At 37.3% G+C, this 20,268-nt stretch overlaps 2 protein-coding genes across 2 annotated transcripts in view; both read right to left on the bottom strand.

Annotated features, from left to right (window-relative positions):
- Positions 1-9,401, bottom strand: part of LOC149421172 (uncharacterized) — a 29,590-nt gene extending 20,189 nt beyond the window's left edge. Inside the window, exons 1-2 of the mRNA XM_089635872.1 lie at positions 9,153-9,401; positions 7,045-7,204 (exon numbers count right to left, since the gene is read on the bottom strand). Coding sequence (XP_089491998.1) covers positions 7,045-7,119 — 75 coding nt within the window. The 5' untranslated portion in view covers positions 7,120-7,204; positions 9,153-9,401. The remainder of the gene's footprint in view (positions 1-7,044; positions 7,205-9,152) is intronic.
- Positions 9,115-19,180, bottom strand: LOC149421173 (uncharacterized). Its single transcript, XM_089635169.1, has 6 exons — positions 19,139-19,180; positions 18,876-19,037; positions 13,897-14,037; positions 11,748-11,876; positions 10,426-10,649; positions 9,115-9,316 (listed from the first exon to the last, which is right to left on the bottom strand). The coding sequence occupies exons 1-6, from the start codon at positions 19,178-19,180 to the stop codon at positions 9,115-9,117; spliced, it is 900 nt and encodes a 299-aa protein (XP_089491295.1).
- Between the last annotated feature and the right edge of the window lie 1,088 nt (positions 19,181-20,268).

Genomic DNA, 20,268 nt, shown 5'->3' on the forward strand with positions numbered 1-20,268 from the left:
CCCAAGTCCAGTCATGTCCAATCCAGTCATCAGTCTAGTCCAGTTTCAATTCTGTCTCATAATGATTTTATTCAGGAAGTTTTCCGATTCTGTTCTGTCAATTTCTATCAGCCTTACTGTAATTCTCTTTTTAACCTTTTACCCGCTAAAAAATTATACCTAAGCGGTTGCCCCCACGCGGCACATTTTTTGTTTATGAATTTTTTGTCGAAATTTATTTTCATATCGACCATTTTATGTAAACATAATCATAATCTGAATTATTAATTATCATAAAATCTTCCTCCAACATCGAAGTATCAATAAACATTCACTTGAGATAAACTGAAATAAAGATAATGCCATAATTGTGTTAATATAAACACACTAAGAGCGTGAGCACACAGAGAGCGGTCAGGAGTTCCGAGTTCCGCGTTCGGCGCTCATTAGAATGTACTGATACTATAACAACAACGCACACAGCGGGCAGTCAGACCGCGGCGGTCAAAACGGAACGCCGCGTTCTAAGAGTTCTTTTGCCGCCGAGGCAGAGAACGCCAGAACGCCGCGATGTTTGAGGTTACAAACACAGAAAAATTAATTGAATTGGTTAGGGAAAGGAGTTTGTTATACGATTTAAGTGATGTAAATTATAAAAAACGCGAAAAAAAAGTCGAAGCTTGGTTTGAAATTGCTACTAGTAAATTTAAATTTTAAGTAAATTTTATTATTAGTAAATTCGCCTTGTTCTTCTCGCGTTGTGTTGATTGGGTGCACCCAATACTTTCTTTTCCTTTTAGAAGCTGTTAAGCTCCACAAGAGCAATATATTTTCACGGATGATGAACTTTCTAGTGACATGTTGCATATGCAAAGACCCAAACGAAACTAGAACGCGAGAATTTGAACGCCGCTTGTGTGCGTTGGAACTCTTGAGCGGTCAACGGTCACTAGAACGCAGAACTCTGACCGCTCTCTGTGTGCTCACGCCCTAAGTGATTTCAACCGAAACAAAGAATCCCTCAGATGGCCGACTGTAGCGACGTACGATGTAACATATAGGTACCTACCTACTTGTGTAGAGAAATATGAGTCCTTAGGATGGCCACTGCGCCGACGCTCTGGTTTTAGTTTATATTTCTTTTTTCACTGACTTCACTTAGTTTTTCTTTAGTTGACATTTTATTGACGTTTATGCTGTGAAATTATTATACACGGTGTCCGGAAACTCGTAGTACAAGCGGGAAACTGGAGAATCTACACCACATGGGGAACCCAAAAAAACATAAAGTTTTTTGATTTGAGCATTTTCAAAAAAAAAAAAAAACCAAAAAAAAATATTTTTCGGCTATTTTAGGGTTAAAGTTTTTTCTGGTGTTTAGGGTTGAATAACAGATGTTTTAACCCTGCAGAGCAGAAATATTTTATGATTACACCGGGTTAAATGAAGGGTGATTTCAAAATAATGCTTCAAATCCGAGTTTCTTCATTTGTTTTACTTTCAAATAGTTTTAATTAGTTGGGTACTTTGATCTTCAGTAATAATTTATAAGAATTTGATTAAAAAAAAAAAAAAAAAAAAAAAAAAAATCAACTTCAAACTCGATTTACTCGATAACGAAAGCTCAAATAAAAAAAATATATACTACAAAATCGACTCCAAATGTGATGTAGATTCACCAGTTTCCCGCTTGTACTACGAGTTTCCGGACACCCTGTATATTGTTTTCACTGCGATAAATTTGCAATAATATGAAGGTACACTCACGACAATAGTAAAAAATATATACAAAAATACACTTATAATTTTTAAAAAGGTTAGTAGTTTTTTTTTTCGTGGTAAATACGGAAACATGGGTAAACACATAATGTCACATTACACTCTGAGCACATATATCTTGAATATTTTTTTACTTTAGTTTTCAGTTTGGAGTTGGTACATACACGACACAGCCGACATGGGTTTGCACGTTTTGCCGTTGAGGGTATTATGTCTGGCATGTGTTTTGCTAATCCTTTGGCTGACAAACGGAGTGGATCATCAGAAAAACGTGACGTAAATTGAGATGTTTCACTGTATTTTTCTATTAATTGTCTTATAACTTTCAATTGAAAATCTGCTAATGTAGTATTTTTTCCGGTAACCTTGTTGAAGAGCGTGTGCGAATTTAATAAATAAAGATCTATTATATGGAAAACCACTTTTTTGTACCATTTTATTGACTTCCTCATGCATTTCAAACTGCTCAACATCATGTCGGTTTTGTCGACTGCGCCCATATGTAAATTGTAATCCAAGATACATTTTGGTTTAAATATTGGTTCATTTGTTTCCCTGTTAACTCTTCCTATTGGAGATGAAGAGCTGTCGTGTATAGTTGTGATCATATGAATTTCACGCTTATCTTGCCATTTTAAAGCTAACAGTGGTCCACGGTGTTTTGCCTCTATTTCCCCCTTTTTTAATTTTTCGAAACTTGGCATGGTCTTTCTATTTTTGCGCACTGTTCCACAAGCATTAGTTTTCTTGCTATGAAGAAAATCAAATAGTTTTGGGCTGCTATACCAGTTGTCGACCCAAAGATTATGTCCTTTACCTAAATAATTTTCGAGCAATGTCGTTACGACAGCTACCGAAACGCCAAGGCACTGATTGTCTGTTATGTCCGTACCTTCACCAACGTAAATAATAAAGTCTAAAACAAAACCAGTCTTACAATCGCACATGACAAACATTTTTATTCCGAAACGGTGACGTTTAGAAGGTAAATATTGTTTAAAAGCTAACCTACCCTTAAAAAGAATCATGCTTTCGTCGATGCACAAGTTTTCTTCGGGTACCAATGTCTCTTTGAAGATTTTTCTGGTGTGATCAACTAAAATTTTAATTTTATGCAATTTTTCACCAGGGATTTGTGTTCTAGAATCACAGAAGTGTAACATTCTATGTAAAATCTCGTACCGATCCCTTGGCATGGTTTTTCCAAATATGTTATTTGACATCAAAGGATCGGTAGACCAATGCTCTTCTATCGTCAGATGACGATTTCTGGTCATTAACATAGTCAAAGCAAAGTAAATATACATTTCTTTAACCGATGTCTCCACCCATCTGTTGAGGCGAGAATGTTTGGATGGTGGTCCCTTTTCAAGAACAGACAGATAAAATTTATTAGTCTCTTCAACAATTTTCTCCATTATCTCATTATTTAAAAAATATTCAAAATATGCAACTTCTTCTGAATTATCTGAAAGTAATGTAGACGGATTAACTCCAGACAAGAAGTCATCAAATTCATAAACAATTGGTATAAAAGGACCTGTACTCCAATTGTTAACTATTTCTTCAGGTATAACATTTGATGTCTGTTCTGATGAAGTACTGGGGTGAGATGGCAAAGTCAAAGGTTCAGCAGAAGAAGTTGATGGCTGAACTGACGGCATTGAGGTATCACTTTCATATTGCTCATCAATAACAATATCTGTGTCGTCATCATTTATTTCAAAATCACTATCCGCATCTTACATTGTTTCATATATTTCAATATCAGATAGGCCACGTTTCGACATTTTGAGGGTTGTTAAAAAAAGGTTTTTTTAAATTCATACGCAACAGGAACGTAATACAAAACACGAACACAAAACAAAATATATTTAAATCGAATTAGTCACTTTAAAATAATTATGTACACAACAAAATAAAAAAAATTCAAAGTGGATATCGACGCACAAGTCTTATTACGATTGGTACGGGGTTTACGCCAGAGACACTAGCTTCTTTGCGAGCGTGTTTCAAAACTGTGACTGACGGCAATCGCCGGGCTCTCGGTTTTATTAATTTTATAAGATAAACAATGAAGTAGTATATACAAATTCTCAGAGATGTCGCAACACAAATGAATATTCTTATTTTTAAAATAAATTTCGAACGAATACGGTATACATGTGCTTGGAAAACGAAGTCGAAACTTGAAAATGACTAAAGTCAGCCGCCGCGTGGTGCGAACGATTTGAAGAAATGACTAAAGTCAGCCGCCGCGGGGAAAAGATTAAGAAGGTCGATTTTTTATTGCTGTTGCTGTTAGAATCCATTATATATATGTACCTTAGGCGCTAGGAATATATGAAAACGTTGTCCAAACGATGTATTCATTTTTAGTACTATCACTCTTTGTTCTGTTCTTTGTCTCATCATGTAACTGTGATCTACAAGACTGTGAAGTTTGGTGTTGTTCGTATAGTACTTACAATAATTACGCATAGCATATTTAAATTTTTAACTCTCCCCCCAGTCCCCACCCCAAGACAAAATCCTGGGTGCGCCATTACATATTAGAATTGTTCAACATAACAGAAAGTTGTTATTATCGTACAATGATGTCATTGTAGTGTGGCGTCGAATTATCCAGATTAAATAATTAATAATAAACTGCTACTTGCTACTTAGGTACGTACTTGCTACTTGCATCGTTAAATCGTAAACAAAGTAATCTACGTACTACGAGACCTACCTGTTTCAAGTATCTACTCGCGACAATAATACTGCAGTTCGTCTGGGATACTACGAGAACTCGCCAGAAGGTTCGAGTCTACGGCCTATGCATAATCGCCGCACTATCGAAGGTTCCCGAAACACACAGTCTGTGCGAGTGCCTAGAATTTAGTTGCCATCCACTTACCTACTGCCGCCGTCGGCCGAGTAGTATAAATAGGCCCGACGCAGCGAGCATATTATCAGTGTTCAGTAATTACTATCGTTGTACGCTACGGTTGCACCTACCTACGAATTACTACGGCTTAGTTTCGCGCGCATTCCTTTGTACGTAACAAACGTGAAATATTGTGATTGTAAAAACAGCTGACAATTTATCAATAAACGCTATACTGAGTGAGAGATCTTTTCATTTATACACCACGATAACTAAAGTGGTGACCCCGACGTGATCTGCAGCCTGACGTAATTCTGCAGCCTGACGTGATAGTGTTACCTCAACTCACCGGTAACCCCGTCTAAAATGGGTGATCAGTTAAGGCATCACGGAGCATCACGCACCAGACCATCTCCGCACAAGCGCGGATAGTAGTGCCACCATGGTTATCTGAGTGAATCTTTAGCCTGTGTTGTGAACATGTGTTTTGCAAATTTTTTTTTTTTTTTTATGAAGTGTCACAATTTAAAAGACGTTCGTTTCCGAGCTATTTCTTCTATTGCAGCCCTCAGCGGAGCTGCTGGGAAGGGGGTGTCTGTGGCGTCGAATTATCCAGATTAAATAATTAATAATAAACTGCTACTTGCTACTTAGGTACGTACTTGCTACTTGCATCGTTAAATCGTAAACAAAGTAATCTACGTACTACGAGACCTACCTGTTTCAAGTATCTACTCGCGACAATAATACTGCAGTTCGTCTGGGATACTACGACAACTCGCCAGAAGGTTCGAGTCTACGGCCTATGCATAATCGCCGCACTATCGAAGGTTCCCGAAACACACAGTCTGTGCGAGTGCCTAGAATTTAGTTGCCATCCACCTACCTACTGCCGCCGTCGGCCGAGTAGTATAAATAAGCCCGACGCAGCGAGTCAGTCAGTTATCTATCAGCTGTCAGTCATTCACCAACCTGCCGCCAACGATGTACTAATCTCACGAGTGACGGTGCGCCCCCGCGCCCCCCGCGAAGGACAACACGTACCCGGCTTCACCCATATCATCATGGACTCTATCGGGACATCATTTTTAGTGCCTTGTCCAGATCGCCGTTCCTGGCAAGCACTACTCGGATTACAAGCGCCCTGGTTCCAGCGTCTCTGACCAGCGCTTCTTCCACGCAACCATGACCACCACGAGGACACGCAGCATCCTCACTGGTCACGCCGTTCCAGCTCAACCGCCTTCAAGGTCCGTCGCACCTTCGGCCGTCTCGTCAGCACTGGAGTGCCTGAAGACCTACGTTCTTCGCCAGTGCCTGACCTCTATCGAGTCCCGGTCACCAGCGCCCGGCGTCGACTCACTGACCCGCGCTTGACCAGCACATCATCAGCCAGCATCCGGTATATTCTTCTGTCCAGCGTCATCTCCTCGTCACGGCAACTGACTCACCAATAAACACATGTGACCTTCACAACTTTCTTTCATTTCGTGCCTTCTCACCTGATCCCTAAAGTAGTATGCATACTAGTACATCTAGGATAGTTTCTGTTCATTATTTGAACACACGGTCCGGACTTGGTGGACACAAAACTAATAAGTAATCTATTTTTGGTCATGGAATGGGTGATTGTGTGATTCGGACCTGTAAAGAAAAAGTAAAAACTAAGTACATATATTATGTTTTAAACATAAATAAGTTGAATAAATATATTTTTGTGTTATATTAGTTTGTATACTGCTGACAACTCTATTGTTATCTCTCCCTCTCTCTCATAGAGTAAGTACGTATGAATGTAACAGAAAGAGAGGCTACAACAAAGGTCTTTTTTGTTGTATTTTCAATCACAGCACTGTAGCACAAAAGTCGCCAAGGAACCGGGAACCTCACGCTTATTGCGTTACCAAAACCCCTTTCTATACTGTTGTTTTATCAACCACATATTTCTTGAAAACAACTAATGGTAGGATCACACTGGATCCATGTACACAATGTGGGCTTCGCTTTAAAACATCTGTACAACTTACAATCCACATGCGACTCAATCCTACGCTCCTTATGTACCGCCGATCTGTGCTGTCCAGATCGGTGTGGGTCATGTGAAAGAAAGATGGCGTAGGCAAAAGGCCTTCCAACGAGTTGTTTTGACATTTATTGTTCCGTGTTGTTGTTAAAATGGGAGATGAACAATACATTTAGTAAGACATTACAAAGTGATTTATCCATTGATTATTACGATTCTACAATTCAAATTGCATTGCGTGCGTAGGACAAGTGTGTATGTTAGCCTGGAAACGTAGTATTATACGTGGGCAAAGTGTTTCCTTACCTTAATACTCATTTTCCCTGAGAGGCGTTCATATTTATTTTAGTAACTGAAGTAGTGGATGTCTAGTATCAGAGTTTGATGTAATTACCTTTCGACAACAGTGCTGCCACTGGTGACAGTTCTGGCTTGACAACCGTGTTTCAGATGGTCTATGCACCGCCATTTCCTCACTCCGCCCTCAAAGGTTCTGTCCAGGGTATACTTGTAGTGGCTTAGGAGCATAGTCTGAACTGTACCACTGTCTGCGTCTGATAATACATTTAATGCAATTAATATTATTACCAGTTCTGGGGAAGACATTGTGTAATTAGGGGTAGTTGAACCATGACAATGAGTTCTATTCTAGTAGAATGTGTGCGTGTTGGCAGGGAAGGGGGCAGCTGCCCCCCCTAGACGAATTGATGATTAAAAAAAAATTTAAAAAAAAAAAAGACATTTCTAACTGGCACCAAAACCACAAATCTGTTATTTTCAAATAAATTTATTTGAATTTCAATTTTGTTTTCTTGAATGAAAGAAGTCGAATCTTGGAAGTGGAAATTAACCCATTTCCCGACATCTAGACTCGTTGTTGAAGACAATGCATTCACTGGTGGCGATCACGCATACAAATGCGGACATATACCCATTTCTCTGAAATTGGATGACATTACAGCAGTTAATATACAAAATAAATGTCCGTGCTACCCAATTGGGATTTGGCCCAGTTAGCGCGGTTGGCTCCAGTTCCTAGGGAGGAAGGTTTAATCCTCAGCCAAACCAAAAAAAAATAATTATATACTTTAAAATACAACTATTAAAACACTTAGGCCGGGAAAGGTAGTTCTACCCATTCGGTAGATTATTGCTTAATGGCGGGAAGGGTAGTTCTACCTTTTGCGCCGGCCTCATTTCAATGGCAGAAAAGACAGAATTATTCAGTGTTTTTATATACCAATCTGTTTGTAAAGGTCCCAACTATATGTACATAATTATCGAATCGTAATCCAAGTCTTATTTTTATATTTATCTTCGTGCCTTTCGTTTACATCGGTATTTCAACAAAAGGATAGTATATTATTTGTTATTGTAATAATTCAATTCCTGGAATGAGGGTTTTTATGACCGTGAAACTCCTCACTCAACTCCTATGTGCAAGCGAGCGAGAGATGTCGGGCGTATTTAAAGAAAGCAGGTATAAGCAAATACCTATAGGAGGACCGTAATAAAATTATTACAAGGTTAACTAAACCTAAACCTTTACACATAGAAAGAAAGGGTTTTAGATTAAATTTACTAGAACAATTAGAGATAAATAAAAGAACTAATGATCCAAACATAACCCTAATTAATAATCAAACAAAAATGATCAATTCTCCCCTGCTTAATATTTTCAAAAAACCCAAACAATATAATTCCTTAGCATAATCACCCACTTACCAACAATTAAGAAAACCCTTAGGTCATTAATTTTGACAGGTGTGCAAACACTGCTGGATTACCAAATATTTTTCCAATTCTTAATGAATCATTTTTGACCATTATAGAAATTTAAATGGGTGGGGATAAATAAAATCATATAAATAAGTCGTCGCCGTGTGGACATATCCACAGTTTGATAATGGCCTCAAAAGCCGAAACAGCTGTCACATTAAAAACTGTAAAAATAACAGAAATACTTGCAGAACTTAATAATTATTAAAACATTATTAAATTTGATTTATTTAAAAAAAAATTAAAAAAAGCAATAATTCATATTCCACTCTCTTCACTCAGAGTTAACTAATAATTTTCCACTCTCTTTGCTCTAGACACTTACTCATAATACTTATAATACTTACTCCAGTGGGGGATGACATAGTTCCACAGGCTCCGAGGTTTTTGAGGAAATGAAAATATTTGTATTCCTTATAGAATTTTTCATATGTATGGAGATATTTACACATTTAAAAAAAAAACACATTTTATTTTTATTGACCTGTTCAAATGCAAAGGAATATTTTCATATGTAAATTGTGGAATACACAATTCAAAATGATAATAGCAGTATTTGGAATCTTTTTCAATTATTTTAAACATGCTCATAAATCTCAAAATCACGATTAGGTGGCATAGCACAATCTTGCACAAACCCCTTCAATGATTTTTTTAAATAATGTAGAGTGAGATAACCCTCTATCTAATAGGAGAATACACCAGAAGAAAAAAAAGCTTTACTTTTAGGAGGTGGACTTTTCACTGGGTCGGGGTCATCGGATCGAGAAACTTCATAGAATTTTATAGGGTCTATCCCACCAGAGAAGTCTTCAGAAGCCACAATCACCATGTCTCCATCCATCATCACATCCCCTAGGTCTCCTGGCTCCGTTTCTTCTGCCAGACTGAGGAATGGAAAAACAAGTTAACATAATAATATTTCTAAACTGCTAAATTGAGGAGCTACATGCAATAACAACTTAAACGTTCCCAACCTGTTTAGATCCCATCCCTTCTTTATGTGCTGTGTAAAAATTACTTTTGCATGGTTTATACTTACGGAGCTATACACAAAAGTTTGAACACTAGTTACAAGTGAATACTATGCAAAATTTTGAACACTAGTTACAAGTGAATACTATGCAAAATTTTGAACACTAGATACAAGTGAATACTATGCAAAATTTTGAACACTAATTACAAGTGAATAATATGCAAAATTTTGAACACTAATTACAAGTGAATACTATGCAAAATTTTGAACACTAGTTACAAGTGAATACTATGCAAAATTTTGAACACTAGTTACAAGTGAATACTATGCAAAATTTTGAACACTAATTACAAGTGAATAGTATGCAAATGTTTGAACACTAGTTACAAGTGAATACTATGCAAAAGTTTTAACTCTAGTTATAAATACTAGTTCAGGGTTGATCAAAGCAAAACGAACTCTAAGCAGAATTCTTGCCTGAACAGACTATGTAATAATAACAATAGCGTATTATCCAAGGTTGATATTTTCAGTTCCGAACTTACCAAATACAAGAGGTCCATAAAAGAATATTTCTCTGATGGTTTGTGAATAATGTTTATGTCTCTATTGTTTATATCTCCATTATGATTTGATTTATACCTACAACCTCTTTCCATGGCTATAAATGTATTGTTTTGTAAATTTTTCGTTTTATATAATCTTTGTTTTGTATAATTTATTTAAATAACTTATTCCATATTATGCTGTCTCAGTTAAAGTCACAAGGAGGAAATCCATAATTGGTTTTATTTTACTATATAATACTTATGTACAAACTGAATAAATGTAAACTGTCGATTTCCCGAAAATGAATAAATACATAAATAAGTGAATACCATGAAAATAAAAAAAACTTTTAATGTGTTTTACTCATAACTATAACTTTCATCAAAATTGTTAATACGTCCATCTCCTCGACTATGAAGAAATGACAAAGATAAATTACAGGTATTAACCCTTAGCTGTAGTTTTTCTTACGTTTGTGTAGGGCGCTTGTGAAGAATTCTCTTGTGAAGAGTTTCCGATGAATCGGATATCCTGGTCGTGGCTGATGTTGGTATATTCAGGATTTGTGATTTGTCAAAATAATCACAGTCAGAGCTGTCTTCTTCTACTGCTGTTTCATTTGTATCTGGTGGCAACTTTGCTGAGTCACCAATCTGATCGACTGCCTGCGATTTAAGTATGTTTGTGTCAATTTCCTGGAAACAAAACATAATAATACATTATTTATATGTATTCTTATGAGGTTCCCCACACAAGAAGTTTTGTTTTTCATTAAAAGGAAAAATTTTAATTTTACAAATACCTAATTAGCTTAGTAATTGAAGATTGGGTTTTCCGATAGAAGTTTCTTTTTCCCGGTCCCTTCAAGAACCTTAAACAGGGGTACTCAAAATCTTTAATGCTAATATCCTACACACAATTTCAAATAAAAGGCTGTTGTGGTATTTTTGTATTCCTACAAAACCTATTAACACATAATCTACCAATTAAAAATATAAAATAAAAATCTAGATTAAAACAGAAAAAAATATTTTGTAAATATGTAGGCATCATTCCTTGCCGGAAATAATACTCCTCGCTCGCTGGAACTATTTGCGCTGCAGAATATGAGGTCAAATAATGCGCAATCTCACTCGCACAATAGTTCATTTATGGATCAATTTACTCGCACAGTAACATTTGGGTAAGGCATGCCATCTCACTTGCTTGCGCTATTACCAAAGCTGCGTGAGAGGATAAGGATATTGTGTGCCACGGGCTAACTGGAAGCAGGTACCAAAATACCGACTAGTTTTAAGTCAATATAACCTAATCTGTCGCCGCATTCGTTGATGGAATGAGTGGGGTTTTATATCAACTACTATGTTATCATAATCATTTCATGATAACACATTAAATGTGTAAGCCATAAGAATAATTTGCAATAAAATGTATGAATTAATGGTAAAAACAACAATAAAAATACAAAATGTGTGGGGTCACAGAGTCACCCCTCATGGCAGTAAAAGTTTTGCTTTGCATCTTGGCATGACGAAGGTTAATGAGTTTTAATGTAAATAAAAGCCCTCAGAATAAATATTGTGTGTACATATTTAAAAACACCAATGTCATAAAGTATAATTTCGAAAATTATATCAAAAAAATATTGATTAGAATAAAGATAATTACTAAATCCGTGTTCCATTATTAAAAGTAAAAACAGAAACAAATTAGTTTTTTGACAAATGGAAATTGGGAGGACATAAAAATGGTTAAAAGGTTAATGCAATGTAATAAAGAATAGTAAATCTCACCGTATCAATTCCTTGTATCTGTAAGGCTTTGGCAGCTGCAAAGAAAGGTTCCAGTTCTTCCTCAGTAATGTCCACTTGCCCAGTGTATACATACTGCAGTAAGTGCCTCAGGGTCGTATAGGACACATTCTGAAAGTATATGCATCAATACATCTAGACTTGTTATTTGTGTTGTACATTAAATGTAGCAAGTAAGAAACACTTTGATGTTCCCAGGAAATTCTCAATTCAAACGTTGTTCATGTACTGGATGATAAAGATAGAGATATATGTGTACGAATGAAATAAACAATAAGATCTGGCGGCGTCTTCATATTCAAATGTTGCGTCGAATACTACCTCAAAGCTGACTAGAGTTCAGGCCTGGGCACCTAAAGGATTTTGTGGTGTCAATTGATCAAGTCAGTTCCGTGCCATAACAAGTGGCTGAGTTGATATTGCGTTTGGGTCCCACCCAGGCGTAGTGTGTTCAATTCTTCGGCTGGCTAAGTCGTCCATCACAACACAAGCAACATTTTCCGCTTACTGTGGTGGTAGTAGGAGATTTTCAAATATTGTCAGGTTATTCGTAACCCGGATGTTTGTCTTTCTTTTAAAAATATAAAAATAAAAATATACAGACTAATTTGACTATTTTAAACAGTGAAGATTATTATTATTATTATTTGGTACAATATTTTTTACATTTTAAGTTTTCCAGTAAATATTTTTTAGCAACAGCAGTGATTTGGCAGCTGCCCATCCAGACCGGTAATCTAGTGGGGCCATGCATATTCTCTATAATAATCGATAATAATAAATCATTTGCGTATATTTAAAAATTAAATGTTAGTCCTTGGCTTTTACTAATGTTTGCCGAATAATTAAAATACTTTTTCATTGCGCACAAGGGTATTGTACCGAACAGCAGATGGATATACCTAAATAATTATTAAATAATCAAGAAAATGAATATTTGTCTGATGTAACGCATTGTACGATGAAGAATCCTTTGTTGTTTAGTCGCACTACAAACCGTGGGACCTTAGCATATGTTTAGATATAAGAATAATTGCTCCACATTAACACGTGTAGAAATTATTCAATTTGAACCCAATAAATACGCCAACAACTGGCTCAACCAGTCAGTTGTCTGACGACTTTCGCAATTTGTGTTTCTATTCAAATCCTTACCCAAGGTACCCCCAGAGGAAACCGGCATTTACAGTCAATGTCACTGGCGTAGGTGTCCAGTACAGGTATTTTGTTGCTTTTTTAAGCCAATTTACTTGGAGGTAGCACATGATCTTACGCGACTAGTGACAGTGTAGCACTAAAACTATGAAATCGAAAACACTACAATTGACATACTTTTTGCTTGCCACATTGAAATTTCTACAGCGCGTCTATAGATATATTAACACCACTGATATACATAATAGCGAGTCGCACAATTTTTCGATGAGCCGTATTTGTAAGACTCCCGGTAAACCGTACCACGGCTCTATTGAACGGTTACTCTTTTTTTCCTGGAGATATTTTATAAAAATAGTGCCATTAAAATTATTCAAGTATTAATTGTTATTAAATACTCAAGAGACGTGAACGGCGTCTGACAGTCCGACATCTCTACTTGGACGTATGTACCTACACCTACTAACTACCTAGCACCTTCTTTTTTCTCGTAACACGAGGCGGTGTACCGCTATCAGGAGTTGTACGATCATTCATATGCAGGGAGCTGAGAGCCGTATCGGGGGAGCCGTACCGGGGGAGCTGTGAGGCGGGAGACTAGTCGTATCGGGCGAGAACAATAATCTCATTGCTCATACGGTCTGAGCTCATGGCTCCCGTTCAATTGAGCGGTTGTTCGATTGAGTAGACTAATAATACTAATATTACATTATCAGGTAGTAAGTAGATGCAACGCCAGGTTCGTACAGGTTTATAAACAATAAAAATTAAAATATTCAGGTTTGAGAATGGATTCAAGATGAAATTTGAAAAAAAATCAGTTATTAGCAACATTTTCATATTTTGACATTGAGATTGAACACCGATTCTTTATCTGTCAGTATTTTGTAAAATGTTGATTACCGTAAATCTTGGTGTCGCAATCAGAAATCAAACCTCTGGGTCTTAATATAATGTAAAAGTATCCAATGCTTACGGTGAGGAAGATAATGGGGTGCCTGGCAGGGGATGAGTGGATGATCTCCTTGAGGTAGGGGCTGGCTATGCTCATGATAAGCTGGTGCACCCTCACCAAGTGCCCGTCCGCAGCCAGGGTCAGGTCTACAAAGTCTTCATTCTGAGAACAATCATTGAATCAAGTGAGGAGATGCTGGTAGGACCTAGGTATGTGTTGCTTTTATTTCAATTTTTAAGGCGACATAAGACTCTAATAACGGGGGTTTATTCGACGCTCACATTTTTATTATTTCTGATGAACGTATTACTAAAATCTCAAATGTTTCTAGAGGGATCCCTACGGATGGATGTATGTTATTTATATTTTAGATTAATAAAAACAGGACCTTACCATTCAAATATTTTATGGTTTCAAAATTTTATAATGGGGGTTTTTTCTTTTTATTTTTTTTTATATTAACTCCACACAGGAGGCCATGAAGAAAATAATTTCTCTCAGCGCCTATGTCATCTTTGGGGATGCTGTGTTGAGGGTCTTTTTGTGGAGAGGAAGGAGTGAACATGGGTCTTGAAGAGTCCCATGTTGTAGGAGGGAGGAAACACAGAGGCCGGCAGTTCGTTCCACAGCCGAGCTGTTGAACTTAAGAACGAATCATAGAAGCGACCCGTTCTCATGTGACAAATGTCAACCGTGTACAAATGTTAGACGCGCGTTTGGCGTGTATCCCGACTACGCACCGGTGCCGAAGGGATCAATGACGCTAGTTCCTCAGAGCATCTTCCATTGCAATACCGATAGAACAAGGACAGCATACCTACCTGACGCCTGTGCTCTAAAGATTGCAGTCCGTTTGTTAAGATTGGGGTATCTATCAAACGGACCGCCCGTTTTTGCACAGAGTCAAGGGTTTTTTTCAGGTATTTAGGGGCTCCGGACCAGAGATGGTTGCCAAATTCGACAGTAGGGCGCACTTGCGATTTGTACAGGGTCAGCAGTTGTGTACTATTAAAGTATCTGCGGGCCCTGTACAGTACGCCCAGCTTTACTCTGGCTTCGATGGAGCCCCCATACCTGAGCTGGTCACTTATAGTTACACTAAGCATATCAATGGAAGGCCTGTTCGGAAGATTGCTTCCATTGAAGGAGACTAGATTATCATTTAGATCCCTTTTATACGTAATCAGACAGGATTGGGTCTTTGAAACATCAAATTCGACGAGATTATTTTTACCCCAGGAGGAAATACTCTCGAGATAACCGTCCATTCTCTGCTTCAAAGCCCTCCGAGCCGTTGGAGTTTGTGTGCCCTTTGTGGGCTTGTCAAACAAAAGCTATCTTGAACTGTACTGTCATCCGCGTAACAATGAATCGGTGCACATGTCAAAAGGTCATTGATGTGCAACAAAAACAAAGTCGGAGACAGAACCGATCCCTGTGGGACGCCAGCATTTATAGAGTGTGAGGAAGAGGTGAAACCGTCAGCAACTGCCTGAATCGACCTATCCCTTAAAAAGTCAGCAATCCACGTACACAGGGATGCGGGAAGTCCGTAAGAAGGCAATTTGTTGACAAGTCCTCGGTGCCAGACCCGGTCAAAGGCCTTGGATATGTCTAGTGCGACCGTTTGGGTCTCACCGTGACGTTCCAGGCACCGCCCCCAAACATGCGACACATACGCGAGAAGATCACCGCACGAGCGGTTCCGCCGGAATCCGTATTGACGGTCGTTGATAATTTTGTTCTTCTCGAGGTATCTCGAGGTATCTCTAGATCTACGATACGAAGATAGACCCAAGGAACTAAGATTACCAACCTTACAAGAAAGAAGAGAAAGGGGTGACTTGATCGAGACTTTCAAAATTTTATCTGGACATTACAGTTGCCCTAGCATCCAAGAAATCTTCACTACTAATAAAAATATAAATCTCCGTGGACACTCAAAAAAAATTACCAAAACGCCTTTTGCATCTAATCCTAGAAAACACTTCCTTGCAAATAGAGTAGTGGATGCTTGGAACAAACTCCCACAACAAGTCATCGATGCAACAAATATGAATCAATTCAAAGCTCTATTGGATTCACATTTGGAGAGAAGAAAGGACTTAATTCAAACTTAAAACAACTCAATTACTGTCAAACTCGTTGTGAAATCAGATATGAGCGCATCAGCAGAATGCTGCCTGCTCATTACATAATAATAATAATGTGAGCAGTTTGTCGTTGATCACACGTTCCATCACTTTGGACAGAACTGATGTGATCGCTATGGGGCGGTAGTTGGCCGGGTTGGAGCGGTCACCTTTCTTGGGAATAGGGTGAATGACCGCTTTTTTCCAACCAGAGGGCACAGTGCCACACTTCAGGGACATTTTGAAGAGTATTTACTATTTCCGTAGCACACCTCTGCAATACCAGGGCAGGTATTCCATCAGGTCAACTAGCTTTGTTAACATCGAGCCCCCATATAACGTGGAGTACATCCCGATGCCGGATCCTCAGCTTTTTCTTAAAGAAGCCGCAGTGAGGAACCGACGGCGGAACAGCACCTCCGTCATCGAGGGTCGAGTTTTCCGCAAACATTTTCCCTAATAAGTTAGTCTTTTCGGGTTTTAACTATAAATGTACCAGATGTGTGTTGTGTTGAAGACTGTAGATTTAGGGCACCGGTCCTGACCGTGTCTTCAACCGGTTGAGGATGCTGATGATGATAATAGTTGACTGCCTCCCGCATCCAGTACTCAGTAGTAGATGGTGGATGTGCTTTGCCTCAGCTTGCTGCTGGCACTTTGTAGTTGCCTAAACAGGGCCGGCTGGTTCTTAATGAGGTAAGCACCAGAAGGTTCCAAGCAAAGACGGGGCGATGAGAGGCAGCTGATGATCAGAAGTTACTTTGTAGGTAAGTAAAAAAACTTGTTCAGTGCTAAAGTTGAACTGATTTATTTTCACAAAAATCGTTGATTTTATTCATTACGGTTGACGGGATAGTGACATTCCACCGAAAGAGGGTGGGGGAATCTATCCACGCTGGAACATACTTTATAAGCGGCACCGAAATGTTAGTTTGTCATTTTTTCAAAGTGATCCGCGAAAGCGGTCGTTTAAAAATGATTTACAAAATAATTTTACAGGTTAATCTGTATAATATAGTGTTTTATTACATTATATGATATACATAGAAGTATGACTTGATAAGTAGATTTTTAGATATAAAGAAAATAAGAACATTTAAGAAAATTTGTAAAAAATAATATGAAATTTGAATCAAATTGAAATCAAACTTACGAAATCTGTGTAAGTGTTATTTTTCCGAGGTTCCCTGTAGGGTAGCGCTCCAAAATCTTTTTATTTCACTACGCTACGAGGTTCCTGGATTTTTGTACAGGCAAAAATGTTAAACATGTATTTTAATTGATTTAAACAATTTACTATCTCCCCATCGACAGTGTATCACAAATAGTTTTATTTTACTGCTGCTGGGGAGATGTACAAGATATAGAAGAGATAGTATTGATTTAGTTGATTTTCTTACATTTTTAGAGAAAATAACATAGGAATAATTATGATTTCAACAAGACAGGCGTAGTGTGTCGGTGGTGCGGTATTCATGCTTTACGGAGTCAGACATTTCAGTGGATTCTGGATAGAATCCGTTTAGAATTGGACAGTGGCAAGTGGCGTGGAGTGGAAATATTTTATCAAAATTATTAAATTTTGTAAAAAGATTGAATTTACAGAATGACGTCCGTTACAATAAAATTAGCAGTAAGCACCAGATTTTATTTTTCTAGACGATGAATTTGTAACTTCTCGAGGGATCCCTCTAGAAACCTTTGAGATTTTAGTAACATCTTCATCAGAAATAATTAGAATAAACCCCACTGAAAGATCGATTTTTTGCCTGCTAGGGCAAAGTCGACCATAAGCCGGGCCGCGCGCCGAATATTGTTTTTACACGACTTCATCACTTATTTCGTTAAGGTTATTGATTTATTTTAGAGATTTGATTGGGCGAAGTCTGTAGTTAAGATTCTGGCTTTATTTTATATTTGTATTGTCTCGTCTTAAGTTGGTTTTGAATCGTTACTGAATAAAAAAAAATCATGTAAATAGGTTTTCATGCCCAGCACGTATTTTCTAGTAAATAATATTTTAAAATATTGTTGAAAAATTAAAACAAAATCAAAAATTTTTGGTTTTAAAAATTGATTGTTTAGAAGTATTATAGATATTTTAATTAAATACTGCGAATAGAACACATCTTGACCTTTGCTTCAATCAAGCCTTTTTTATTAGAAAACATAAAGTAACAGGCTTATAAAAAATACTTCAGTACAAAATTTCCTACTTACAAACCCTTTTATGGGTATGGTTTAATGTTATACTGTGGCAAATTAAGCTCACTTGATTATGATTGTGTTATATCTCTGCTTTACTTGCAGATTTAGTGTTAGGAACTCTTGTGAAAAGTAAAAGGTTCTTTTACTATAATTGCGTTTATTTACGTTACAATAAATAAGTCTGGATTTAGCTACACTGTTCATTACCCGAGGGTTGGTAATTCTCTGTTTCTAGAAGTTTGTTGTCTGGCAATAATATCCCACAGGCAATTGCTACACTCTAGCGACATCTGTCGAACTCTGGAGTAAGCTTTATGACTGGTGCCATCTATCGCTTGAAAACCCAACTTATTACCAAACATCAAAATAATTTCAATTTTTGTGCTTAAACTTCGCAAAATAAAATAGAATGTGCATTTGGAAATATTTTTTGTCTTAAATCTAAAGGGAATTTCAACCTTATCGCATCTGCATAAGGAGTGCGTGATTTTGACGGATTCCGAATGTTATATGCCGAGATGCATCTCCTTAAATTATAATCAAAAAAGATATAAATAATATGTAATTTTGATGTTTAAACTAACAAAACAAACTGACCGAAATCGTTGCACTGTGAACTATCTCGAGATAAAAAGAAAATAAACTATTTTACTAACTTACCTTGAGCAATGAATTCAAATTTGAGCACAGTCTGTTTTGGTAGCTGTCCCAGGACAAGGCAAAACGGGGTTGAAAAACTCTTCTAATTTTAGGTTCAGGTTGAATGATTTCTGTTGTATCTAATGCTTCCTCTTGGTGCCTGGTTTCCAAAGGATTTCTTAACTTCAAATTATTCAACCTAAAATAACGTTACAGTTTAGACATAGTGCATCTGGCAGCCTGCTTATCATTGTTTATTACTTTGAAATAGTTCCAAAGTTTACTTGATCCTTACCCTCGTAACGAAGATCGCCTGGCCGGCACATTAGATTTTACTGATTCAGGTGAAATAAGTTCGTTCACAAATAAAGGGTCACTATCAGTGAATGTTTTTACATATATCGTGGGTTGCTTTCTCTTCAAATTAGTGACTAAAGCACTAGGAGGCAAAATTCCGCGGTGCTGTGTTCGAAGGTGTTTTTTTAAATTCGACACTGTTGATTTGAATGATAATTTGAGCCTACACAGTGAACAAATAGCAGTTCTATTTTGTTCTGATTCTACTTTGAAGTAGTTCCACAACGCAGAAACTCTTTTTGGATTCATTTTTTGAAGTGAAACTTCTTTACGCGCGTCATGCAATTTCGAGGACCGGAGTAAAACCGACTCATGACCGAAACGAAAATGCGGGTACCCCCACCACCGATTAAAGTTCATTTGATCTAGTCAAAGTTTTGAAGTAACATATAAATGCTTCTTAGCTCATCCCGACAACTGGCGTTGGTGGTGTAATGGTCAGCATAGTTGCCTTCCAAGCAGTTGATCCGAGTTCGATTCTCGGCCATCGCACATTATTTTTTTGTTTTTAACGCCTTTTTCATTCAATATCTTATTTTTTAGTAGGTCAGAACATTTTTTAAAAGAAAATAATATTGCAAAATAATAAAAACACTTATCTCACTGTGATAAAACATTACTCCGCTAGAGCGCGCTTTGCGTTATTGTGTTGGATTAAAATTATTATCTAATCCGTATATTATGATAATTGTATTACATTTATTTAATTAATTTATTTATTTTGATAATATGTAATAATTTACAGAAAAAAAAAATAAAACTATCTCCCTCTGATAAAATATCCGTTCGCTAGAGCGCACTACGCGATCTTGTGTGGGATTCTATTTCTGTACATTGTACATTATTTTTAAAAATATATTATATTTTGGGTGTGATGTAGGTAACATTATAAAACATAACAAGCTCTCATATTTTCAGAACCTACATAATATAATCAATTTATGCGGCTTTGCTTACAGTTGGTGCTCAGCGTGGTTGGCTTTCAATCAGTTAAGCGAGGTTCGATTCTCGGCTGTGGCATTTTTGAAGTGAAACCTTGTTGAGGTGGGGGAGCCGC

This window comes from Hesperophylax consimilis, chromosome 9, assembly GCF_061612785.1.
Source record: "Hesperophylax consimilis isolate HC1 chromosome 9, BYU_Hcon_1.0, whole genome shotgun sequence".
NCBI lineage: Eukaryota > Metazoa > Arthropoda > Insecta > Trichoptera > Limnephilidae > Hesperophylax > Hesperophylax consimilis.

Excerpts from the sequence above, each read along its gene's own strand:
- LOC149421173 (XM_089635169.1), bottom strand. The coding sequence starts at position 19,180 with ATGTGCCGGCCAGGCGATCTTCGTTACGAGGGTAAGGATCAA. Across the intron at positions 19,038-19,138 it reads GTTACGAGGGTAAGGATCAA|TTAAGAAATCCTTTGGAAAC; the intron begins GTAAACTTTGGA and ends AATAATTTGAAG. Across the intron at positions 11,877-13,896 it reads ACCCCATTATCTTCCTCACC|AATGTGTCCTATACGACCCT; the intron begins GTAAGCATTGGA and ends ATATACTTTCAG.